We start from the raw sequence: 26798 nt of genomic DNA, 5'->3' as shown, positions 1-26798 counted from the left end.
TTTAGCGCTACTCCTCTCGTCGGGGAGGAGTACAGAAATCGATTTAAAGAGCCCTTTATATCGATATAAAGGGCGTTGTAGTGTGGACGGGTACAGCGTTAAATCGATTTAACTCTCTTTAAATCGATTTAAACGCGTAGTGTAGACCAGGCCTCAGTAGCGGTTGCTGTGTTCATACTGATTCCATCTTGTGATTGTTAGAAGCAGATGCACATAAGTATGTGGCTTAGATACAAAGGTGGTAGGTGCCTGGAATGGCAGTGCTCCTTTTCTGCCAAGTGCTGCTTTTACTGGGCTGAGCACTAATTCATCCTGTTAATTAATGTGGGACTAGGATTCATTTACTCTGCCCCACCAGGTGTCCCCTTGAAGTGATATGCTGCACTTCAGTCTGCTCATGTGATTCCTGCTGCTCTTTCTGGCTAGTGGACTCCTTGGTTCCTGTGGCATGTTGCCTGATTGTAGTCATTTGAAACTATTTTTTTGCCTTTCAGGTGGTCTGAGGAGGAGATGGATTTAATTAACAGATGGGCCTTTCGGGGAGAGCAGGTCATCCATGGCAAGCCTTCTGGTGTGGATAACTCTGTAGCGACTTGGGGTATGTATTTTTCAGTCTCAATCCATTCCTCTTTGGCTCTGAATACTGATGCTTTCTCTCTGAGTAGAAGAGGCCAGCACTCGGGCGTTAGGAATGATGGCTCTTCCAGTCCCCTTTGGGCACTGCTGCATAGCTGGTGCAGGGAGATTGGGTGGGATTTGCTCTGGATACAATTCCTAAATAAAAATTCAGCGAAGAATCCAAGGGGCCTTGCAGACTGTAGTGAAACTAAGTGGTCTTTCAGTGTGCATCTCAAATAGCTCACAGCCCTTTATGCAGGGAGTTCTGAATATATAAAAATGCATCCAAAATCCACCCTGCAGACTGACTGACTGTGTAAGCACAGTCTCTGGCCTCGTGGCAGACACTGGAATAGAAATGGAAGAGCACGAATAAAGCCTCTTCCCTACACTATCTTGGTACCAAATCCTGTTCTGTAGTTTTCCTCTGTGTTGTTGCCAGCCTGCTGTAGTAGAGACTCACTGCTTATTGATGGCAAAGAGTGAAGGTAATCTTTAGTAAAAGGCGAAAGATTTAAACGAACTGAAGAGGAAAGTTACTCCAGAATAAACCCCTCATAGAGTAGCAATGTTAGTAATACTTTTGCCTCCTCAAGAGGAAGAGAGAATGGTCTGTTGGACTGATTGGGGATGAGGGGAGGAAGGAACCAGAAACTCCCCAAGTTCTGATTCTGGCTTTGACCTTGAAATCATTTTAGTGTGTGACTCAGTTTCCCTATCTGTAAAATGGAAGTAATGCCTCCCGGGGTGTTGAGAGGCTTAATTCACTAATGTCTGACTCGCTATATGAATCTCCCTCATTCACATGAATACTTTGGAAGAGAAGCCCTCATGGAAATAAGTGGAATTTACAAATTATGAAGCAAATAAACATAAATTTTAAAAAAAAAAATCTCGCTGCAGGATAATGCTTTGGAAAATGTACGTACTTGGTCGCCTGTACCTTAGTCTTAATTATATGCTAGTGTTCTGTGATGCTCTGTGTGGGAGTGTTTTTTTATTAATCTTTTTAATAAGACTTTATCACAGCTACTTTATCAAAACATTGGGAAGTGGAGACTGAAGTAGCAAGCTTGCTGACTGATGGGGTTCTATTGGGTTACTAACAGTTATTCTTCACAAATATTCACACTCTGCGCTGAATCTGGTGTTTAATGTGTTTACATCTACCCCAGAAGTCTTCATTTGATTCTTACTTTGTTATTTTAGACCAATGAAGACTTGATTCTAACCTAACTCTCTCCATTTGAAAATCTCTTTATTTTCTGTGGCCCTCCAGTACAGGAAAGCAAAGGGTGAAGGCACCAAGTTACTCATATTTGGGCCAGATCTCCCACTGAAGTAAATGGAGTTCTGCCTGTTCACACCGTCTGAGGATCTGGCCCATTGTTTTGCCTGTACTTCTTGCAATTAACTTCTCATTCTGTAGGTTAGTTTCTACAGATGAAAGACCCTATATACTTTATTAAACACATTATTTTCAGATGTGTTGCATACTTTGACTATGTATGTATTTTACTTTAGGTGGAGTGCTCCGATTTCAATCAGGAAAATTCACATCATTAAAGAGGTAATATTAAAATTATATACACACACACAACATATCTGTCAAGTTTTATGGTCTGAAGGTATGAGAGTAACAAAATAATGCTGAACGGTGTGAGTAGGAATCTTGCAGCCAGAATCCTCCAGTGGACCTCTCAGATAGCTTTAATATCTTGAAAACCAATTTTGTTGTCTTGGGTTGGGAAAGAATGAGGCCAATGAAATATCTGGTCATTGTCTGAAGTTAGATTACAAGGCCAAAGATCAATATTAATTTCATGGCCTTATAGGCAGCAGGATCAGGTCAGCTCCTGGCAGCAAATGACATTTAAAAAAAATAAAACAGAACCACAATTTCTTGCTTATTGAATTTTAGCACCATATAAAAACCAAGCTGCAAAGTCCTGAAAAGAGAGAACAAACCCTGGTTCAGAATGCTCTCTATATCTCCAACCAATGAACTATAATCCAATGCCATTAAAATTTTTCACAGTGCATGAAATGGCTGTTAGCAGTTAATGTCTCCGGCTGGCTGGTCTCACAAATGGTGTTTCGAAGGAAAGAGATTTTAGCTGAAAAACGTGGATCTCAGTAAGCAGGTTTGTCATATTTGCAGAACCAGCACAGTTGTATCAATGTATGTGTAACTGAGAGCGCTGAGCCCCAACCCAGCAAAGCACTTGAACGCACCCTTACTGAAGTTAACAAGACTTCTCATGCTTAAGTATGTTGTTAGATTATGGTTTAAAATAACCAGCCTGTTCTAGAGGGATGATAGTCCAACAGCCAGACTGTCTCCTGTGACTGAGATGTTCTTGATGCAGCAGAGAGGGGAAGTTCTCGTGTTATGGCTCCTTGATTCTCTGCTCGCCTTCATTCTGGACTAGGTTAGAGCAGTCTGTAGGTGAGATGGATGTAAACAGGAGTCTAGAGCACTGTGGTGAAAACCTGGCATCAGCTTCAGATACATTTTAAAAATGGAGGGTTTTACTGATTGTACATTTTTTTTAATATTTTAAATCTGTACAGTAGCCTTTGTATTTCTGTGGGGGAAAGGGACAAATGGTGAGATGCAAATTAACTTTCATTCTGCTAAAATGATCATCAGTGAAATAGTTAACCATGTTGACAACAAAACGGACACCATTAGGCTTCAGAGCAGACAAATCAAAATGGCTGTTCACACCTCTCAGAGCTGTTGTTTCAGTCTGTGGCAAACACAGGAAGATGCCACTGCATCAGTTTATGCTAGCCTCACATTTTCAAGTTTATTTTCATGATCACAAGAGGTAGGCACTTCATTTTTTTAAAAAGTGGAGATTCTAGAGCCTAATTATGTAACAAAGTTTGTGGCTGTGTGTCGTAGCTTCCTACTCAAATTTGAACCTTAGCGTTCATAAAATGAGAAGCTAGCATGAACCCTCTAAGCTTAATTACTAGCTTAGATCTGATATCAGTACCACCAGCCAAGGATACCAGGGCTTGGCTCCCTCTGGTCTCCCAAAACCTTCTCTGGGGGACCCCCAAGACTCAGAGGCCCCGAGTCTCACACCAAAGGGAAAACAACCTCCTCCCCTTGTCTCCTCTTTACCTCATCCCTGGCTCCCCCTCCCTGGTTATCCTGGACGATACTGTAGTTAACTCCTGACTTTCAAAACAGAGAGGACAATTCACCTCCCCCCCCCCCCTTCTTCCCCTGAGGGCTGCACAGATTCACCCTCCATAAATCTAACACAAAGAGAATTTCCCTTCCCCTTTGCCTACCAGAGAAACTCAAACAGGGTCTTAAAAAGAAAGAAAAACACATAAACATAGTCTCTTTATCAGGTTGACAATACGGGTCAATTGCTTAAAAGAAAAAATGAATAAACAAACCTTATTCAAAAAGAAATACAATTTAAACATTCCAGCAAACTACACACATGTAAATACAAAAACAATATAAAATCCTATTGTCTTCTACCTTTGTACTTACACTTGGAAACAGAAGATTAGAAAGCTTAGAGAGAGACAGTTCATTCTCAGAGCCGAGAGCAATAGAGAGACAAAGAGACACACCCAAAAATTCCCTCCCTGAGCTTTGAAAAATCCGGTTTCCTGATTGGTCCTCTGGTCAGGTGTTTGGTTACCCCTTTGCAGGTGAAATAGACATTAACCCTTAGCTATCTGTTTATGACACTGTGGAATAGCAGAATACATGGGGCTCCGCCTGTACATGCAGTTGTTACGTGCATTAAGGTTGTTTGACCATGGCATGAATGGGGGAGTAAATTTGTTGATGGATGTGGAATAAAACTTGGATCTTGCCCAGTTATCAAGAGGAGAATGAATTTCAGAATCTTTGTTTTGTTTTCAGAGTGCCGACTCTAAGGATCTTATTGACCAACACAAAAGTCTCTCGGAGCACCAAGATCCTTGTGGCAAGCGTCAAAGACAAGATTCTTAAGGTCCAGCATCTTTTTGGTAGATGACAGTGACATGGAAGCACATCTATTAATGGGGCTAACCCAGGGGTTCTCAAACTGGGGGTTGTGAGGTTATTACCTAGGGGTCGTGAGCTGTCAGCCTCCACCCCAAACCCTGCTTTGCATCCAGTATTTATAATGGTGTTAAATATGTATAAAGTGTTTTTAATTGACAAGTGGGGGTCGCACTCAGAGGCTTGCTATTTGAAAGGGGTCACCAGTACAAAAGTTTGAGAACCACTGGGCTAAACCAGTGGTAGCAAGGCAGTACATTGATTGTTGAGGGTGGGGAGAGTTGACCTGCACTTAGGAGTAATCCCAGGATCCCTTCCAGGGGGTAGCAGGGTGTGCATTGCTGCATTCACATGGATTTCTTGGAACCTGTTTAGTGGTATTACTATATTCCTTCTGGCATTGCTGCTGCATGAGCAGGGGGAGGGAATGTAACTCGGGAGGAGAAAGGGTTCACCCCAAGAGAAGGAGTAGGTCAAAATATCCGCACTAATGTGATGCGTTGGATCTGACACTAACTGTGGAGTTTCTATGTCACTCCAGCCAAGTCCTCTTAACAGGACTCCTCCAGGAATTGTCCCTATATCTGGCTTTCTGTGCTCAGTGGTGTGGACTCTCAGCTATTATGCAATTCTGATATAAAGGATTTATTTCTCATCATTCCCCATGTTGAGCAAGTATTACTCCAAACTCTGTGTCAGGACTTCCCTTTTTTAACTAAAATAAGGATGTGGCCATGACTCTTCCTGTTGTTGCAGTGACAAGCAGCTTGGTGAATCCCAAGCATTCAAATACCATATTTGGCGCCAAAGAATCAAGAGAGTCTTGTTAAACATCATGAGATTTTAAAAAAATCTATTTTTTTTCTTTTGTAATTTTGCTTTCTGAATTTTGGAACCTTCGAGTTTTGTTTCCAGGCTTATCTCTGCAACCAGAGGGCTAGAAACTTCTTTTTGGTGAGAATCTGTTTTCGTTTAAAAAAAATCCCTAACTCCAGGAGCTTGGGGCTTTAAGAAAAATGCTAAACATCATCAGTCTCTCAACAAAATCACAAGAGTTTGCAACCCTGAAAGGCCAAACCTAACCCTGTTTCTCTCCATTTCCTCTGACACCCCAAATGTGACCAGCTTCTGCTTTACGTCCTTTATTGCACATGAATTGTCCAGCCTCAGAGGGCTTGGCCCAACTACAGCACAATCTCAATGAAGCCACGGAACACCACAGAGCTGTCTTCATGTCTCCCATTTTCTTCTTGTCACAGTTTCCTGCTATAATGAACCCAGTGCTTGCCTCGATAGATGCAATTTCTCATGAGTGTGAAAGTGTTCTGGAAGCAATGGCTGTGAGTCCATCACAGGAGTATTACCCTGTGCTAGAGGTAAGGGACACTCTCTCGCCTGTATTTTTAGACATTGTTATAGTCGCACATCAAAAAGTCATTTAAAGATCATTTAGGGTTGGGAGAGATTTCGATAGCAGGAAATGTTCTGTTCAGAGTGAACCATAACTTGTATGTGCTATCATTAATGCACTCCCTATGTCTGAAGTAGTTAAGGTACTGTTGCTACCTCCTGTATATAACACTTATTTGCTTCTATTATTCTTTCAGAGCCATAAATTTCATTTCCCTTAGTTGAAGGGACACTAAGTTAGTTCAGGATCAGAATGTCCCCTCCCTTAGAATGGTTTGTGATTTGATGGCCAGTAGCCCTTTGAATTGAAAGTAGCTCTTTATAAAACCACCATTCTCATTACTGACAAAGCCAATACAGAAGCACAAAACTCAGCAGCCGCTGTTTGTGATAGACTGGTTAGAAACCAGCCCCCGCTTTGTGCTTGTCCTGTCTCCAGGCTCAGGAGAGCAGATAGCAATTGTTGTGCCCAGAACAATTTTGACATTGATGCATGAAATGAATAAGATCTGTGTTCATTTTGGCTCCATTCAGAGCACGGGGAGGCTGTTGTGGAAACGATTCTTTCAAATTAAAGATTCCCCCCCCCCCCCCCCAAACACACGCAAATGTATGGGGCACTGTCCTCAATGTTCTGATTTATAATGAAGTAATTATTAGTTAGTGTTGGTAAAACTTAATTCACCAGTTGCATCTGTTGGGACATGTTTCATTATGGCCAGGTGGATGAACCCACATCTGGTGTGGGAGTGAGGGAAGGGAGGTCTCGTGCTAAATGCTGAACGCTTAGGGTGCTCAGAAATAGAGGTGTTGATAGGACAGAATTCAAGCAACAAGGCCATAAATTGCAGTGACCTGCTTTAAGAACAGCTGGCTGCTGCTTCTTCCATTGCTAAAGGTGTTAATAGATAGCAAGGTGTCCCGTTCTTCTCTCTCTTCCTCCCCCCCCCCCCCCCCCCGCAAACGCATCCACAAGTAACCATGCTTTCCCCCTTGGTTACAATATGGAGTCGCCGTCACTGGCGGGAATGCAGATGCTCTACCCAAGGTGAGTTCATAATCCGTTTTCACCAGGAGAGGTTTGAAAGGGTAGCTTTTGTTTCCATCCCCCTTATTTGTGTTGTCTCTTGCTGTATCTGGTTGTGAAGGCTGGAGGCTCCGGCGGAACAAGAAGCAATTTGTGTCTCTTGCTGCCGTGGATGGAACAGTTGTGAACAGGTGGAGATGAGTGTCTGGGGAAGATAGAGAGAAGGATATGGGGATATTGCAAGGCCAGATAGAGATGGTCTCAGGAAGTGAGCCTGGCGGATGACTGAGGAACAACAAAGGCAGTGACAGTTGTGACAAGCTCCAAGTCTGGGCCAGAAAGAGCGCTGAGGGCCATGGAGAATGAGTGGAAGCTTTGTGCTAAAGCACAGGACTGGCATTCGGGACTCCTGGGTTCTCTGCCACATGAATCCTATTTGAATTTGAGCAGGTCACTTAAGCTTTCTGTCTCAACATCAGTTCTCCATCTATAAAATGGGGCTAAGACACTCTCTCCCGCAGAGGTGCTTTGAGACTTCCATTGTCAGTGGCTGTAAATGCTGTGAGGTCCAAGGGGGGAGGGATAGCTTAGTGGTTTGAACATTGGCCTGCTAAACCCAGAGTTGTGAGTTCAATCCTTGAAGGGGCCACTTAGGGATCTGGGGCAAAAATCAGTACTTGGTCCTGCTAATGAAGGCAGGGGGCTGGACTTGATGACTTTTCAAGGTCCCTTCCAGTTTTAGGAGATATACCTTTCTTGATGCAAAGTTATGCCACACTGTTCTGCAGTCAAAATGGCAGGGTTTGCACAGTGCTTATTCAGAGCATAATGGTTGAAATTTTCTCCCTCATATTTTCATGCCAAGGCTCTTTTGTGCTACGTTGCCACTCTCCGTTCAGAGCCGTGTACAGCGCTGTATAGTCTCGTAGAGTACATTCCTTAGGAAAGAGAGATCTTCTGGGAGGGCTGTGTGCAGTCAAACCCTGTGTCCAGGGTGTCCTATGTGAGATGAGTTTGGTCGGTCTCAGTCCAGTTCCCAAGGGCCTGTAGCAAAATTAGGATTTTGCTTTTACCACTGCACCAACATGGTAGAATGATTTTTATGAAAGCTGTGTTCTGTGTAACATAGTGGAGTGCTACCTAATGGTTAGATAAGGAGACTGAGTCTGAACTCTTCTGTTCCTGGGCTTGCCACTGAGTTGCATTGTGACCTGAGACAATTCACTTCATCTCAGTCCTTCATGAAAGAAGGATTGTGAGGTTTAGTGTGAAGAGTGCTTTGAGATTCCCAGATGAAAGATGCTGGAGAGGTCCTGTTTAAACTACAAGGAGGAGGAATGCTGCAGTAAGTTGGTTTCTGTTTGTCTTGTGTCTGAAGAGCCCGCAGAGGCATGGTCGATTATATGCTGCATACATACATACCTATATTTTTGATTGCTGCTGTAGCTGAATTGTGCAGTTCTGGAAGTCTTTGTACTTGAGGCATTGAACTAGTCTACTGTGTCAGAAGCTGTCATCTGACTCCTGGCAGATCTTGGATTGGAATATGACAGATGTCTTGGATCATCACAGACCGCATTGTGCCCTGCACTCAGGCATATAAAGAGGCCCCTGGATGGAGGTCTGTCCAATCCAGTGTGCAGAGCCTGCAATGTGTACATGCTAAACACTGCTGGCTAATCCATCTTCCCTCATTTATCTAAAGTATGTTGCAAATTGGTGTGTGGGGGGTGGTGGTGGTGGTATTTTTTTGCATCATGTAATACCCGTATGGTGTTTACAGGAGACCCATGGGGACTGGATAGGTAGCCACGATGATTGACACCTTCCATGCTGTCCTGTAGCTCTGTGCAGTCAAAGCATCATCCAAAGGCACACCACTGCCTACAGCATGTGCTCCTCAGAAGTCAGGTGGCGGCACTGCAGAGCTCATCATGGCCCTGGGTATGGAAAAGAGCAAATATCTGAAATAATATAGTGTGCTTGGCCTGCTGGCTATTCAATTGGCTGCCTATTTAACATAGCCAGTGGCTGCGAGCTACTCCCCTCTGCTACGTTCTGTCACTGTATCATGGCCCCGCTCTGTGTAAAACCTTAAGGCTTCAGGATTTTGTGGCTAGCAAACTCTTACTTCCAACACTACCTGTTGTGATGTGTTTTGAGAGGAAGGAAAATCTTGTGGTTAAGGGAATTCTGGGTTCAGTTCTTAACTCTGCCACAGACCCATCGTGTGACCATGGACAGGTCACTTAACCTCTCTGTTCCTTCGTTCCCCATCTGTAACATGGGAATGATGATAATTCCTCTTTCTCTCCCCGCCCCCATTTGTCTGTCTGTTCAGACTGTAGGTCTTCTGGGCAAGGTCCGTCTCTTCCTATATGTGTGTTTCATACAGCATCTAGTACAGTGGGGCCTGATCTTGGTGGGGGCTTCTGCGTACAGTTGTAATACAAATCATTCCATTTGTGGTGGTCTCAAGTGGCAGATGGATCCAGTTCAGAGCCAGAATGGCTAGTGTGACTGGCTAGAATCAGCAATAGGAGGTGATGGGTGGGTTGAGCTTAACTGGGTCTGGGAATGTTGATCTGGCTCAGGCTGCTCAGTTGCTACCTATTGACCTGACCTGTTAATTATAATTGAGCCCATTCATGTGCACTTAATATCCTGTGTGTGGGCTTCTGGTGCTGCTTTAAGAAATTTCTTCTCTCATCCACTCGTGTCTCATTACCCTATTTTTCAGTGCTCTGCTGATAATGGTCTGTGCCTTGCATACGGCAGCATTTCAGCCAGCTGCTCTTTTCCAATTAACTCCTTTAATTCTGAGCTTCCATTTTCTTAAACAAAAAAACCCCTCACTTTATTTTTATAATCTTTAAATTTCTGTGTGCGTGTGTTTAAGTTCTGTGCTAGCTGCCAGTTCAGCCCTGTACTGTAACATTCTGTGTCTACAAGGCAAGCGCATTGTGAGCAGTGCAGGCTTCCCCCATCAACACTCTCCAGCCAATGTGTCTAGCTAATCTGTGAGACTGCTCATCTCCGGGGGAAATGCAGTTGTTCAGTCACCATGGCCCTTTCAGTCCTTGGCCTCTCTGAAGCTGCCATTCATGCATTGTTTTGTGGTATTGGATACCTGCATGCTGGGACTGGACTTAGTCTCTCCAACTTGTGTATTAAAGGATGCTGAGCAGTTATTTAATTGTGATGACTTTGGATCCAGATTGCCAGGGGCTGTATTTGAACTGCTCACCAGAGGTGAAAGGGTCTGTATCCTGTTATCGATCTCCTGGGCCATTCATGCCTCCTTGCCACAAACAACTAACTGTAGTAACAGCAGGATTTGGTCGTGAGTAGTCCTGTAGCTATTGCAATATCCTGGCCCGCTGCAGGCCTGCATGAGAGAAAAGCCTCAGGGTTCTGACTGCTTGCATTAGCTGGGCTTGTGAATGCTGTAGAAATCATCTCAGCTTTGGGAAAAGGCTTGCTTTGTACTTCCATAGCCATAGATGGTCTCAGAATGGAGGACTGCAGGAAACATTTAAGATCCTGACTTGGGTTGGCCAACAAATACCTAGAGTACCTGCCTCATGCTGGAGGAAGGCCCCTGGGTCTGCGTCCGGAATCTCTGCCTTGCAGTGGGGAGAGAAGTGCTGTATGATACAAACAAGGGATATTTGAATGTTGATTATCACTGCCTTAGCGGTTCCACTTTCTATCACTGGAGCTGGATGGATTGCAGAATTGGCCAGGAATGGGAGCAATCCTAGCACGATTCCTATTCCACAGCTAGGGAAGGATTTCTATGGTGTCCTGTTCAGTGCATGCATAGCAGAAGAGAGAGGAAGCAGGCCAAGACTACTGAGAGTTGGAGTTCAGTGCCTGCAGTGAATAGCAGCTCTCTTGGCCCTCTGCTTCCTGTGACATCTGTCTGTCTCTCTCTCTCTTTTTTTTTTTTTTTTTTTTTAAGATATTATAAAATGAACTGATATCTGTGTCTGTGCAGTAGTTGCGAGCTAGACTAGAAGCCTGAGGTTGCTAGTGGGCTCGCTCTCGTTGTTCAGCATTTGCCTGTTCCTGAGCAGCAGCATGCTGCCCAGCTTCCTGTTGCAGTAAGATGTGGCAGCCTGTCAGTGACATCCTAATGGATAGCTGAGCCAGAGTACAGCTCTGCTTGAAGGCGCCTTGGAATAGCACTCTCTATCACTGAGGAAGAGACCTGTTCTGGTGGATTGAGATCCAGAGCTGTCCTTGGGAGGCCAGCAAATCAGGGCGACTGCTCTTTGGGGGGCATCCCCAACCCCACCCATTCCACCCAAGGGAGAGTGTGCTGGGAGGGAGAGAGCACGGCACCGCAACTGCAGCCTCCTCCGCCCCAGGAAGGCAGGTTGTGTGGCCCCAGCACCCTGGAGACCAGCAGTGCTGCTGAAGCGGGGCCCTGGAAGGGTGGGTGGAGTGTGGGCAGGGCCATGCCTGGCTGTTTGGGGAGGCACCGTGCCCCCTACCTGTCCCCCCCTCCCCCCCCCGTGTGGCTGATACTGGAAGTGACGAATTTGTCACTTCCGCCGTGGGTGCCATGCCCCCCACCCCAGGCAGGAGCTGCGATCCATGTGGTCTTGTTGTCTTTGCTTTGTTTTAAGGAGCTCTTTGATATAAACCAGCATCACTTAAATGTGATTGGAGTTGGCCATTCCTCGCTGGACAATGTTTGCCGAGTGACCGCCACACACGGGCTGCACAGTAAGCTGACTGGTGCTGGAGGAGGTGGCTGTGCAATCACTTTGCTAAGACCAGGTCAGAAATCCTTAATTTACTGCTAATCAGTTAACTCTGTCTTCCTTTTATGTTGCCATAGAGACATAAAGGGCACTGTTGTAATTTAAAAAAAAAAAAGCCTTGTCAGCACCTAAATTGTTTAAACCGATTAAAAAAAAAATTAAAACCTAATTTTGTTTTTTGCTATTCATAGAACTGTTTTACATTTCTCCAGCTGAGCTTCTGAAACTGGTTGAGTCATTTTCACTTTACTGAGGCTGGTGGGAGCTCCGCTTAGATGGCTAACAGAGCGAGGCCTTTACTATCACTGTGCAGTGTCTGTGCTGCTGAAGTGCCAATATTAATACTTGAGTACCATAGCCTAAAAACATGTCACTGCATCTTAAATGTGTGGGAAATAGGTTTGTTGGGCTCTTTTGCCTGTGTGCGTTGGGTGAGGGATAGGCTAGCGGTGCAATATACTGGTGGTCGTCCATGAACCGTGTGTGTACTTCTGCCCTCTACAAGCTGGTATGAGAACTGCTCAGCTGTTACATAGACCCTGTATTTTTAAGACTTGGTGGGGTTCTTTTCTTGGAGCAGAAAGATCTGTATGATGTATAGTAATAACTGTGTAAAATCTATCATGGTCATGAACATGGTAGAATAATGGTTTTCAATCTGTGGTCCGCGGATCCACAGACACCAAGACTCCCAAAGGGGTCCACATCTCCTTTCAATATTTTTTGGGTCTGCAAATGAAAGAAGGTTGAAAAACACTGTGGTAGAATATGTAGGTGGACACTCTTGCACTGGTTTGCTTATTAATTTTACATAGGAATGTCCTATTTAAAGAGCAAAAAGGATGTATGTATAAACTGAAAATGACACATCTCTGCACCTCTAGAATACCACTCCATCGTAGTGGGACCCTGAGATGCTTGGCATGCTAGAAACTACTGGATTCTAAAGAGTCCATTAATGTGTCCTGCCAGTGAAAACTTAAGTCAAACCTAATGGTAAATTGGCTGCTCATTAATGTAAGAAGGAACAGATAAGATGTACCCCTTTATGCCCTCACCCCAAACTTAGCACGTTTATTTCCTTTTCATGGTGATACCATTTAGCCCATATTAAACATGCAGCTAAGCATGTCCATCTCCCAGCAGTAACCACGCTGAACTTAACTGGCTGGTGTAACCTCCTTCTTGGCAGACACAGACCCGTTGATGGTGGAAGCAGCCAGACAAGATCTCAGTGCCTGTGGATTTGAATGTTGGGAGACCAGTATTGGGGCGCCGGGAATATGTCTTCATTCGCTGTCATCTTTGAAAGCAGAAGTTCTGCATATCTTTAATCCGGTTTAAGATAACATGGACTCTGACTGTACCCTGCCTTTCTGCCCCTGCAAGTTCAGAGCTTCTTAACTCTTCACAAGAGTGGCCACCCATGATGCCAAACACACTTCAGAGTTCAGCTTTCGTTGCCAGTCTAAAATATTTTGCCCCCTTTTCCATGGCTGTGAAAGTGTCATCATGATCTGAGAGACTGAACCAAATTCAGACCTGGCGTATCTAATGGGGCAGCTCCACTGAAGACAGTGGAATTATTGCTCTCACCTACCCAGCTGTGAGTGTGGCTCTGTTCCTCAACCTTGAAGCTGTCTTTAGTAAACACTACAATGTTAACGGTGGGCACAAGAGGGAAGGGTGTGTTAACCCTGGTGTCCTGGCCAAATTCCGGCCTGAGTAATTAATTGTGTTTTGCCTCCCTTCGATGCATAGTGGGGTATCCTCTTCGCTTCGCCTTCGCCTGCCTCCCGAGACCAATGTGAGGCTGGAGTAGTTCGTGTGCAGAGAGTACCGTGAGAGGTTTCTGGTGAAAGGCACCACAGAATGCAAAGCATGAGACTGCTCCTGTATTTCTACTAATCGTGTTAGAGGCACCGCTGAGATTAAAATATAAATAAATAAATGACACTTACCTGTGTCACTAATTGAATCTCAGATAATTAAAGCAGAAGAAAATGAAATTCTAATACACTTTACCCCATTTTTTAGTTTCCTTTAGTATATTCCTTCTCTGTCTAGGCTGTTGTGTCTGAGCAGGCTTGCTGTTTGTAGTCTCGCGGTCTGGTTCTCATGCTAGTAACGCCACAGAATCTGCAGGAAGATGTTTAAAGCCAAAGGCATTCTTCCTTTATTTTAATTTCATGTTAGTATTTCTGTTCATAGGGATTGTAACAAATCTACTGAGGTTTTGTTTTTTAAACAGTCTTATCTTTGGTCACAAATGCGAATGTTAAGGACACATTCCTTCTACATTCCCAGGCAAAGGTTATGTCAATGGATGATATCTGTTACTAGTCATCCTTCCTTAATGCCACTCAGCAGAGTGGGTTGCCAGAGGAGCTTGACCCATAAGTGGTTTGAGCATTGGCCTACTAAACCCAGGGTTGTGAGTTCAATCCTTTGAGGGAGTCACTTGGGGATTGGTCCCGCTTTGAGCAGGGGGTTGGACTAGATGATCTCTTGAGGTCCCTTCCAACCTTAATAATCTATGATCTATGAAAGTAAATCAATTTCCAAAATATTTTTGCAGTTTCTTAATTGATGCTCCCTCTAGTCAGGTGATCTGCTTCTCCAGTGCAGAGTCAGTATCTCTTCCATTACTTGTTTTGTTAGCCTCCAGTTTTGGAATGGGCTGTTGTCCTTCACCCCTCAGCTTCCAAACCAGACACCTCTCTTATGTAAATCGTGTCTTAATCAACAAGTTGACAGCTGAATGTGTTAAATGTAGATTGCAGCCTGCATACTAGAATTAGCACCATGCTTTCCCTCCTCCCACTGCTTCTATATTGAGCCCTGGCTAGATAAGGGCCCTGTAGATGCCACTCACAACTGTAATTCAGCACTGAGAATTGGCAACCTTGAAAAAGCTCCTTTCCCTTAGTGCCCTGGCTAAGCATTCCCAGCAGCCCAGCTGTGTGGGTAGGGCAAGTAACAACTGTTATAGCACAGTGGGTTAAAGAGCTGCCAATGCCTAGGGGGAGGGAGGGGTGGAACTTCACAAATTGATCTGCAGTGCAAACAGTGCTGCCTTTAGTATCTCCTATTGTGGGTTTTCTTGCTTTTTTTCAAGGGTTACAGATGCTGTTTCACAAGACAGACTGTTTCTTCAATGCAGTATGAGCTGGATGGACCCACTAACTTGTTTTACGGCCCGTCTACATGGGAAAACGTACTGGCAAAATATTCCAGATACACCTCCACATGGGGATCCATAATGGTATAACTACAATGGCATAATTATGCAGATGGAGACTAATAAATGTCCCTATGTAGACAGTATAAGGGGGTAGCCGTGTTGGTCTGGATCTGTAAAAACCAACAGAGTCCTGTGGCTCCTTATAGACTAACACGTATTGGAGCATAAGCTTTCGTGGGTGAATACCCACTTCATCAGACACATGTAGACAATCCCTTAGACTTCTGGGACATCTTTTTGTGTATAACAGCATTGCTGAATGTCCTAATATGTAATCAAACAATGTATCTCCACCCCAAGAAAATCTCTGTTCTCCTAGAACCAGGGTATATGACCTGTCCTATTGTTAGGCTTGGCAGAATTACATTTTTCACTTTTTGATAATTTTGACACCTAACATTGATGGTTTTGGGGGGCGCAGGGGTTAAGCATTTTTTAGACTTATCTTTTTTTAATTTTATTTTCACAGTTGCAGGAAATTTAGGCAGGGGGGTCACGTAAATGGTTATAATAGACGGTGAGATTCAAAAAGTTAAAGCTCTCTAACTGTTAAAACACAAATTGTCAGCATCATGTGTCAAAATATACAAAGTAAATATCCTTTAAATTAAACTTGTAAGTTCTCAAGTAGCACTTTTCTTTCTTTGCCATCTGTAAATTTTGATAATTATCAAGAGAATTTTTTTGTCAATTTGTGTGTATACGGTGAAACTGACGTTTATTTAACCTGACGTTTATTGACTTTGACCAATAAAATCTAATCTTTCCAAGTGTACCTCTGTTGCCTTTTGTGTGCTCATGGAGGTATAGAGCCATCTTGCATCTAGGCAGAAATGATTTGATCATACAATTTCTTTTTAAGTGTTTGTTTTTTAAAAAAAACAACAAAAAACCCTTGAATTCAGTTCTTTTTCCACCATCCCCTTGCGCCGGTGCACACCCCCATAACTGTCTCTGCATTAAAACTTGTCTCGCTGGCAGCTAATCCAGGGCTTGAGAGGCAGAGGGCAGCTGGCTGCTTCCTCCTAATTCTTACTCTTCTGTGAGTCTTCCCTCCGCCCTCCCCCAGCTCCTATGTGTGTGTGTTCCAATTTTTATTTTCTTTTATGTGACTCTAGTGCTGGAGCCGATGGTCATCTCTCCAGCCACTGAGCAGTCACAGCGCTAGAGGTCCACACTACGCCTGGAAAGGCTCACCTCTTGGCATGAGCCCATCTTTACTTTCCCTGAGTGCCAGTTGAGGAGTCTGTCTTTTTTGATGCAATTATCTTAGCTGAGACCATGAAACTCATGACTCCATATTAGCCACCAAAGAGCCATCAGACGGTAACCTTCAATCAATGGTAACCCAGGCTAGATATTCAAAGCAGCAGCCTAGATGGGAAGCCTCTAATTCCTGTTACTATTCTTCTCAACCATTCAGTTCCCCTCTCCTTTCCCTCACTAAATAAATGTGAGCAGTGAGTGTGACACCTCCATTTCATCCTCTAGCTCTTCGTTACCCTAGCACAACAACTCGAGCTGTGGACTTGTTTCTGGACAAAACAGAGCCCTCTTGCTTGGGAGGAATCCATTTGACCTTTGGCATCTCAGTCAGACAGTTTTCAGCCTGTCTTTAACTGGGCTTGTGTTGCATGTGATTGTTGGTTTGTGAGATTAAGATGTTCAAGTGACAAAGGACCTGATTGGCTACAGCCATGAGGGGTAAGTGACTTGAACTGTGCTTGTATGTTAGCAGAGTGCAGGTTTGTGCTACAGAATTAGCATTTGCAAGGGCAAATACCTCACCCAGGAGCCACATTCTCCTCCCTGAGAGCGGCTGCTGCCTGTTTGTGTGAGGTAGCGATGGAAACCATCACCTGAGGTGGCCAAATAGGGAACTGTCTTCTAAATGGATTGACTTTGATCCAGTATCCGGCTCTTTGGTCCCTTCTCTTTAAGGAAAGGAAAATGGTCCAGGAATGATGGAAGAATTTCTAGAGTTATTTTATAGTACCACAAAGGCTAGGAGCTGATTGCTTACTACAGCATTATCAATTCTGACAATGGCTGCTGTGCTCTAGCCTTCACGATGGGAGCAGACAGCCCCTCAGTGTTTTTAAAAGGGGTCAGAGTAGCCCTTTACAGCCATCAATTGCGTCAATGCTTTTCTGTTGCTGACCACAAGGGGGCAGTGGAGACCCACTCTTCTGAAATACCAGGCGCCTGTGCTTCCATCTGGCCTGTATTCCAAGGCCGGGCCCTTGGATAGTGGTTGGGAGGCACCTTTGGCATAGAACATATCGGCGTCAAGCACTGATAGGTCCACTTAGAAACCGTTAACAAAGAGATCAAATTTGCTTATGCCTCTCAGTCTGTTTTGATTTGATGGGTAAATCTTGCCCGGAAGCAAGGCAGTGAGTTATCTGTGCCAACAGCGAGGCCATAATTGCATAAGTCAGCAGCTGGAGCCAGTTCCAATTTATTAGAAGTAAGCATGGACTTAAAAACTGGCCGCAAGTGCTGTCTTATTTATTTATCTTCCCCTCCCCCCCGCCCCCGCCCCCACCCCCGGTTTAATCAATGGGAACCCACAACAAATAGCATGATTTGACATCAGAGGCGGTTTTCTGCTTACTTTTCACAAATGTTCTGTCCAAATAGGGTGATAAATAACCTTTTCAATTGCAGTTACATTTACAGTGGGTCTCACCCAATTAATTAATTACACACCCTACTAATTACATAGAGGAGTAAACTGAGGCAGAGAGAGGATAAAGTGATTGGTTATGGCTCTGATTAGCAAGAGCCAGGCATCAAACCCAGAAGTCCTGCTCCTCTGCCCTAGCCACAAGCCAGCTCTGCCTCCATGAATCTCTGTTCTGCCAGCGCTGCTTACAACTGTCATACTCACCTGTTTAAACGTTCCTGCTGCCGTTGGCTCACTCTTGTAAAGCGGACAGGTAAGAGGTTCAGAACGAGGCAGCATTTGAACTGCCGCCTCTGCAGTTTAACAGAGCGTTTGAAGTGCAAATTGTATTTTGTGAGTGTCTTTCCCGCATTGCCCCATCTCCTCTGCCTTACCTTGCAGCTAGTCTCCCCAGCAAAAGAGCAACCGCTTTGTGTGTGTGTGTGTGTATATTATTTTTTTTTTTTTGCCATGTCTTTTTCTTTTTATAGGCTCATTTTACAGATGTGTAATGGAGCAACGATTTCTGCTGAAGGATTAGGCTGGTAATTTGGCTAATTTTTCTTCAGCTTCATTTTTCATGTTAGTAGCTTTGCAAAAAGACTAACGATCCCTGCTTGGCCTCTTAATAGCCAGAGCTGGGAGGAAAGGTTGGAGTCTAAACTACTCCTGTTGCAGAGGAAAAGATCACGTAACAATCCTTCAAATCACCCCTTGCTTGGGTAGTGTTTGGCTTGGCTGTTGGTTCTGAGTCTGTCTGGGGATGCACGGTGGTCTGGTGACGAGGAGGCTGGGTTGTGGGATCTGGGTTCTAATGCTACCACTGCTACGGGACTTGCTGTGTGACTCTTTACCTTCCTGTTTCTCCTCTTGCTGCTGTTCTTATCTGTGTAGGATCTTCAGGGCAAATAGGATCTTCAGGGCGGGTACTGTCTGTAAAGTGCCTCCCACCCTGGGGCCTGGATCTTGGTTTCGAACTGCAGGCACTAATGTAATGTAAATAAGTTCTTACTAGCAAAATGCTCTAGCAAAAAGGGCTGAGACTCCTAAAGACAGTGTTGCATCCAAACTCTGCAGGGATTTAGTTAATATTAACTATACCAAGGGTTTTTTCCTCTAAGTGGATCAAATGTGTTGAGCCGTACCTGTATTTCCTGACGAGGGCTATGTGTATAATCTACTTTTACTGTTTTAGCCAAAAGGATGCTTTTCAATCTAATATCGGCATAAAATGAGACACTTTGTGTCAAACCTTTCTTAAAAGTTCCCCACTTGCTTAAGGAAACTTCTTTGTTTTAATGCTCTGTCTTGCCGATGGGAGGGATGCAGAGCTCATGACGTGATGCCATGCAGCTGTGGGAGAGGAGTGAGTGGGCAAAGACAGCCGAAATGCATCAAATCCTCAGGGAGGGGGGACTTCTTAAAAAGTGACTGCAAAGACTTTGTATCTCAGATTCTCCCTTTTGTAAATCATTGTTCACTATCATTCTGCCTGCAGGGAAAATGTTATGAAATGTCTGGTAGATCGAGCTGGCTGGCCAGAAACCTTAAGGGATGACCTTGTAGCTAAAGACACGCATGGAATAAAATACCTGCCTTCTGTTCTCGCTCCTAACAAATCTGCTGTCTGCCTGTCTTGATTTTCAATTGAGTAGGGAAGCTTTTACAGCACAAATACTGCTGCTGTGAGAGGAGCTTTGATTTGACCCGATGTGTCTTCCTTAGCACTTCACGGGGTGCCTTCCAGCAGTAGATTTTCACAAACCCGACTATAGTGAGGAAGCTGTGTCAGCCCCCACTTACAGAGATGGGGGAAACTGAGGTGCAGAGCTAAAGGCCCTGATCTGAAGCCAACTGCACTTAATGGAAGGATTCCTTCTGGCTGCAATGGGCTAAATGATTTGGGCAGGGAGTCAAGGGCAGAGCTGGGACAAAAGTCCGGGTCTTCTGCTACCAAAGCGCGTGCCCTGTATCTGGACGGCTGCCTCATGCATGCTGCTAGCCAGAGTCCTGCCAGTGCAGTGCAGTTGCAGGCAGGGGTTAAAGACGGGCTCATTTCTTTTCAAGAGAACATTCTCTTACTTGCCTGCTGCAACCTGCCTCCACATCCTGTTCACGAGACGGGTCAGACAAAGTTCCAGAGGGATCTCAGGCCATACAGGGGTGTGGGCTGGAGGCCAGGCCGGAATGCTTCCCTGGTTGTGCAGGGTGCAGTCCTGTATTCCATGCTTACTCTCCTCTCCTCTGCAGCATCAGCGAAAGGTTACTCTCCTGGGGGGGCATTTCCCTTGCTCCATAATCACCAAGCTGCTGGTCCTGGGGGGGAGCTCTTTCAAGGCGTGTGGCGGCTGATACTTAACAAGAAGTTGAAGATTTCACGTTAGTCTGAGAAGAAAGTGCCAGCCGGACCTCCCAGGTGTCTCTTGCTGGCGTTCCCAGTTTGCCTTCCCCATTATAAAGCGGTGCCTCTTCCATGCCGGTCCTGCGCCTCTAATCCTGCTAGGAATTTAATTAGTGCTCGGCTCCCCTGTGTGAACGGCAGTGGTGTGGTTTGTGCGGGCGCTTTCCTTCCCCTGCAAGGCACTGATGGTTTTTTTTTTTTTTTTTTTATCAGTGTCAGCAGCGGCTTCTTTCTGCTCTGATGAATAGATTCTAAAGAGGCAGTGACATTATTTTGAGATAACAGCGAGAATAACAAAAGGGTCAGTGATAGAGAGAAAATGTCAAAGCACATAGATAAAAGGCGGGTGGGGAGAGGGGAACTGGGATGGGGGGAGAAACCCTGCAGTTGTCGTCTGGCTGGTGCATGCCCCAGGACAGAGAGCCCTTGAGAAAGCAAACATCCCCAGAACCAGTTTGGAATTCTCACGAGTGGATAAAGGGGGGGCTGGGTGCCCCCAGCTCCAGGAGCCAAGTCCTCCTTTTCACTTCAATTCAATTAGCGCTCTCACTTCGGAGACTCCGCTGCTAGCCAGTGCAGTGCTGTTTGTATTGGACACGCTCTGCTTTGCAGCTGAGAGGCTGCAGGGAAGTGGCAGAAGATTATTTGTTTCCTCCCCTCCTTTCTCCTGCTCCTTGCTCCTCTTGGCTTCACAGCGCTTCTGCCTCCCCTCGCTCTCTTCCCTGAGTGGGTAGGAACCAGCCTTGTGCCTGGGCCAGCCACAGGCGCTGCAGGCATTGGAGCTCTCTGCCCCGGGATCAGTGCCGTTCCAGGCTGGCAGTAATGCGCGCTGCCCCTAGGCTTCCTGCAGGTCCCAGTGCCTTTAGGCAAGCCGGGAGGAGTGAGCAGCCAGGGAATTTCCCCTGCATTAGCCACTCCTGACCAGGTTCCTGTCTCTAGCACTGGTCAACGATGGTGGATGTAAGTGAAGCAGACTCCTGGGGCCTGATCCAAAGCTTAAGGCCATCAGTAGGAGTCCTGGCCCTGCTTTCGTGGGGCACTGGCTCAGGCTTGTAGGCACCGCTTCTGGCATCCCTGGTGCTCTGCCTTTTGCAAGCCACGTTACAGCTAACAGCCTGTCTGCGCTTCAACACCTCCCCCCCACACACACTGCATACAGCCCATAGAGCCGTGGGTCTCAAACACCACTGGGGCTTCTCCTTGAATCTGATACAACTAGTAACTGTTTGGCCTGCCCAGGCCTGTCTTTGAGCTTGGGGGGTGGAAGGTAGTACAGCATTCCCTAACCCTGGTCCCCATTTGTCATCTCTTCTGCACCCCTGCCATGCCCTGATGGGACAGGGCTGCCCATGGCTACAAGCCATGCTGGTTTGAATGGTGGTGTAAGTGGGCCCTGTGATGTTATTGATATAAACTGGGACCATATAGAACATGGGTTGCAACCAAGGTCCTGTAGTGGCACCAAATCTTATGTAAAGGGGGTCATATAAGGTATCTAAGACCAGGTTACGGGTTACTGGTTATGATTATGCTGTCTGTATCATTTTTGTAGTTATGAATATTGGCTGTTAGTGTGTATTTTAAATTGTGCTGCATTCTGGGTAACACAGACAAGTTGGTCGTCGTCAGCTTAGCCTGCTTGATGGCCCATTAAGGACCATTAGCTACACAATTGACCCATTGAGAGAAGGCAGATATGCTTTGTGACTCAGCAGGGTGTGCAAAAACTGGCCCATGTGACTGCAACGCCATTTGCTGTAATTTCCACAGTAAGAACAAAGAAGTGTCCTTACACCTGGAAAAGCCTTATAAGGCGAGGCCTTATCCCCATTTTGTCTTCAATCCTGCTTCTTACCTCTGGAGGGACTTTGCTACAAACTGATGCTCTGAACAAGGACTGAATGATCCATCCCAGCAGGATGTTTCTCCAGAGACTTGATTTAAACCTGCAGTTTACTCCATCATGGCTCAAGCTGAACTAAGAACTTTGCCATTACTGTATGTAATTGATTCCATTTAACCAATCCTAGCTCTCATCTCTCTCTTTTTCCTTTTATGAATAAACTTTAGATTTTAGATTCTAAGGATTGGCAACAGCGTGATTTGTGGGAAAGATTTAATGTTATATTGACCTGGTTTGGGCTTGGTCCTTTTGGATCGAGAGAACTTTTTCTTTTACTGGGGTGTTGGTTTTCATAACATTCATCCCAGGACGAGGCACTGGTGGTGATACTGGAGACTGGAGTGAGGAAATTGCTTTGTGACTTGTGGTTGGCCAGTGGGGTGAAACCGAAGTCATTTTTGTCTGGCTGGTTTGGTTTGCCTTAGAGGTGGAAAAACCCCAGCCTTGGGCTGTGACTGCCCTGTTTGAGCAATTGGTCCTGATTTGGCACTCTCAGTTGGGTCCCGCCAGAACTGCATCGTCACAGGCCCTAAACTGGCTCATCTCTTCCCATGTCAGCTGAGGACTCTGTGGCGACAGTCTGACATCCCCGCTCTCAAAAATGATTCTGTGAAACCCACATTTTTATGTAATCTGGCATCACAGGGTCAGTGTGCTGTGGAGCAGAATGGCCTCACTCAATGCCCTTGGTGTTTCAGCTGGTTGCAGGCTTCTTCACTTCCTGTCCTAAACTGGGCTGTGCCACCTTCTGGCCTCCAGGCAGAAATACCTAGGTCTGATCAGTGCAGTCAGCGACAGGCAGTTGTGGAATCGCCATCAGTGGAGATTTTTAAGAACAGGTTGGACAAACCCTGTCAGGATGCAGCTGGGTTACTTGGCCCTGTCTGAGCCTGGGGAAGGTGGACAGGAAGACCTGTAGAGGTCAGTCCAATGTTTCTAGGATTCTCTGTAGGCTCTACCTGCATAGTAAATACTATACTTCTCTAGCTCTAATTTCTGTTCAGTCATGTAGTGCTGGGGCAGGACTGTGCATCGGCTCTGCTCTCCGGGGGGATATGGGACAAAGCATTAGCAGATACATCACTCCGGTCTTTGCAGGGGCCTATGCAGACACATAGGTAGGCTTGGCAGAATTTTGATTGATTTTAATTTTGATGTTTATTGTTAAGCAGGTTTTTAAAGTTTATTTAAAATTTTGCAGTGGTGGGAAATGAATGGGGAGGTAGACAGTAATTGTCTAATGACAGTAGATGCTGAGATTCAAAAAGTTAAAGCCTTATAACCATTAAAACACAAACTGTCTGCTTTGACATGTGATGTCGACAAAGTAAATAGCCTTAACTCAAACACTGGTTTGTTCTCAAGCAGCATTTTTTGCACTTTGGGGATATTTTTTGGCTGTCTGTGGTGAAATTGACATTTACCAACATAAATCTGATCCATCCACGCCTGCATATCAGATAAAAAGTCCCTGCTCTGGGAGTCATAGGAACAATCCTCCGCTGGGCAGCAGAGCAGAGCCTGGATGGACCTGATCACCTGCTTTCTTCTCTAGCACTTGACTCTGTGAGTTTGCCTGCAGAAAATGTGAGATCAGGTCAGTTTCCTGCAGCCAAAGCCTGGGGCTGCAAGGGGATTGGGGGTTCATTTCCACAGCCTGTTCTCTCTCTGATCCTCATGCCGACTAGAAGTAACCTACATGTGACTGTGCTTCTCTTACTGCCTCCCAGGCAGAGCTGGGCTGCAGCATGGACGAGGGCTGTGGACTCTCACTCAAAGCCCCCTTCCTCTGACCAGCTGGCCTGCTTGGGGCTGTATAGCATAGAAAGAAGAGGAGATGCCTGTTAGTTCCTGACAGTTGTTACAGATGGGTGTAACCCAGATTTTACTGGCAATGATCCCCCTCACCCCACTGCCCCCAAATGTTTCTCAGTTCTCAACCTTTCCATCCACGCAGGACCAGGGCCTTCTCCGTGTAATGTGCAGTGCTGGCTGTAGAGTAACTGGTGACCTGCCATGGTTTGTTGTGTCTCTGGGAGGGATTCACCTTGCCAGAGTTCGGATTCATTTTTCTTGTATGTGTTCTAAAAGAAAAACACTCGGGGAGACGGAGCCCCTTAGTTTGATCTGTGCGGTGCTGACAGGCGCCAGCATGGCAGGCCTGGTGTATGCATCTTCCCACCCCCGCTGTGAGTACAGAGCTGCCCCGGGAGGGAGGAAGAGTCTTGTTGCTGGGGTGCAGATGAGACTCGGGCGCTTTGCGTTCAGTTTCTGACTCCTATCACAGCCCCACTGTGTGACCATGGGCCTTGGTTCCCCACCTGTGCCACAGAGGTAACGTTCCCTTTGCTTGGCAGCGTCGAGTTCCTGCCCTGGACAGTTAACGATCGAGCTAGTCTGTGGCTAAGCAATGCCTGCCTTCTAGGGCCTCCAAGTGCTAGTGTGATACAAATGGCGAGTAATAAAAGGGTAAAAGCTAACTAGTGCTGGTGTCTTTTGGGGCTGTGGACACCTGTCTACTAGAAACAGCGAGGAGAGAGCCCGGCGTGTTTCCCCACGGGCCAGTGGGCGGCTATCAGCCGAGGACAGCTAGGACACCCTGACCCCTGCACAGTGAAAAGCAGGCAACTTTCTCCCCTTTGCCCTGCTCAGGACTGGAGCATGCTGGGGCCTGTCCCATCCAGCACAGCGCCTCCCCCTTGTCCTCTCTTCCATGAGGCTGTCTCTCCCTGGAGGATGGGGAAAGTGCCTGTCCTGGCCAGCGACACAGCGCGGTGTCCTGTGGAGGGACACAGGACGAGAGAGGCACTGAAGGATAATGTGGCATTGCCCTGTGGCAATGTCAGCTGCTAGGAGAGGACAGGAGCGTTCCGGGAGCAATCATCACTAATTAAACTGAAATAGGCCACTGACTTCACCAGTCTGCGCAGGCTGAACTAAAGCCTGAATTCCCCTTTCTCTCCCCTGCAGAGTCCCTGGATGGTGTCTGCTCTGAGCCAGACTCAGCTGCAGCCCCTGGCGCTGCCTTGCACTCACTCCACCTGCCCTGTGCTCTGAGGTGGTAGGAATCCGTTCCTATGGGGTGGTTGTATTTCCTTGTGCCAGCACCTCCTTTTCCCCTTCCCCCTCAGGTGCTAGCTCCCTCTGTGGCCGTGGCCATTGTGAATTAGCAGAATCAATTTACCTTTCCAGCCACAGTGGTCCAAAAATGGCCTCTTGATCCAAACATCCTGGCTTGGCCCTTAACACCTGAGCTGAACCCAGCTCTGCCAGGCTCTAGGCTTGGTCCGTTGGAGTCTGATGAGGGCGGCTGCTTGAAGTTGATCTCTTCCCTCTGGCACTGTGCTGGGTGTCCCCCCCCCCCCCCCCTCCCTCTCCCCCCCCCCCCCCCAAACAAACGCTCCCTTCCACTGTCTTGAGAGGGACGGTGGAGGGCCGTGAGAGCGTGCTCTGTGCCTGGGTGAGCGCTGGCTCTTCCCAGTACAGACTGAGCCTCTCCCACTCAGCCCGAATTGCCGCGTGGCTGAAAAGCCACCCACTGCCCTTTCTCCATGTGGGGCTGTCTGGGTTGCCTGGAAAGCTGTCAGTGAAAGCTGGCCCAGCTGAGCTCAGTCGGGCCCTGCACGGCGAAGGTATGCACAGGAACACTCCAGCTAGGAAGCTGGTGCATGGGAGAGATGGTGTTTTCTTGGGGCTGGAGTATTTGTCCTGGTCGACTGGCTCCCTTGCAAGACACCTGAAATTTCCCGAACGTTCTTCATACCCAGAGGATAAGCCAAAGGGAAGAAGATCCGTGTGCCCTGCTGGGCTGAGGCAGACCTGCCTTTCCCCTCAGTTTCTTTCCCTGGCCCAGCCTGTCCTCTCCTGGAGAGGGAGCAGTGTGACATGGCCTTGCTAGCTCCCAAGGAACTAAACATTTGTACGAAGCAGATTTTTTTCCCTCCCTTTCCCCTCCTGGCACACTGAAGGTTTTGAAAGTTAAGTATTACTGTCGGCTTTGTTGTTGCTTAACTACGACAGACAAATTGAGAACTAGTTGTCAAAATGTCAGTGCACAACAAATCAACATTCAAAATGAGTCTCAGCACTATGTGGTGTATAATTAAAAAAAAATCCTTTTTAGAAATTTCAGCAAGCATTGGCTCTGCTTTATATTTGTCTGTGTGATTAATAAAGGCAGCTAATTTTCAGACTTTAAAAACAGCTAGAAAATAGCTCCTAATTACATATTAGGCTGCAAACGGCCCCCGCTGAGCAAGACTGGTATTGGTGGGCCAGAGAATTTGGCAGGGGCTTAATTACATTCTGAGCATCATCTAATTTTAGTTAAATGTAATGTAATCAGCAGCAGATGTCTGAAATAAAATATGAATTATGAATATGATGAAATTTCATTCTTGAATAAAAAAGTAATTTGCTATTTAGTTCATTAAAGTCGCAGAGGTTTATTAGGACCAGGTATACAGTGAAGCTAGGTTATATTAAAATGCTATTTCAGAGAGGCTAAGAAATTGCATTAGAGCTGCTAAAATATTCTACAAGGAGCACCCGACAACTGGGAATTAAGATTTAAGAAAACAATTCCAAAGCCCCCCCAAGATATGAAGGTTGTGACATTGATACCCCAAATTGATGGGAATTGTGTTCACCTCTCTGGCCAGGCAGTGAGGCATTGGGAGCTTTGTGACATTAGCCAATTAAAGCTGAACAAAGCACTACAAAGTGCTGAGG

At 46.0% G+C, this 26798-nt stretch overlaps 3 protein-coding genes across 7 annotated transcripts in view; 1 reads left to right on the top strand and 2 right to left on the bottom strand.

The window, feature by feature from the left end:
• MVK (mevalonate kinase) overlaps window positions 1–15870 on the top strand; it is a 26647-nt gene extending 10777 nt beyond the window's left edge. The window contains exons 5-10 of the mRNA XM_032805446.2: window positions 495–598; window positions 2143–2188; window positions 4520–4610; window positions 5902–6018; window positions 11714–11867; window positions 13044–15870. Coding sequence (XP_032661337.1) covers window positions 495–598; window positions 2143–2188; window positions 4520–4610; window positions 5902–6018; window positions 11714–11867; window positions 13044–13195 — 664 coding nt within the window. The 3' untranslated portion in view covers window positions 13196–15870. The remainder of the gene's footprint in view (window positions 1–494; window positions 599–2142; window positions 2189–4519; window positions 4611–5901; window positions 6019–11713; window positions 11868–13043) is intronic.
• The window catches only part of KCTD10 (potassium channel tetramerization domain containing 10), a 399500-nt gene that overhangs the window by 122124 nt on the left and 250578 nt on the right, over window positions 1–26798 (bottom strand). The gene's annotated exons all lie outside the window — the stretch shown is intronic.
• MMAB (metabolism of cobalamin associated B) overlaps window positions 1–26798 on the bottom strand; it is a 181486-nt gene that overhangs the window by 18700 nt on the left and 135988 nt on the right. The window lies entirely within an intron of this gene.

This window comes from Chelonoidis abingdonii, chromosome 22 (genome assembly GCF_003597395.2).
Source record: "Chelonoidis abingdonii isolate Lonesome George chromosome 22, CheloAbing_2.0, whole genome shotgun sequence".
Lineage (NCBI taxonomy): Eukaryota > Metazoa > Chordata > Testudines > Testudinidae > Chelonoidis > Chelonoidis abingdonii.
This window is presented reverse-complemented; position numbering and strand designations above follow the sequence as displayed.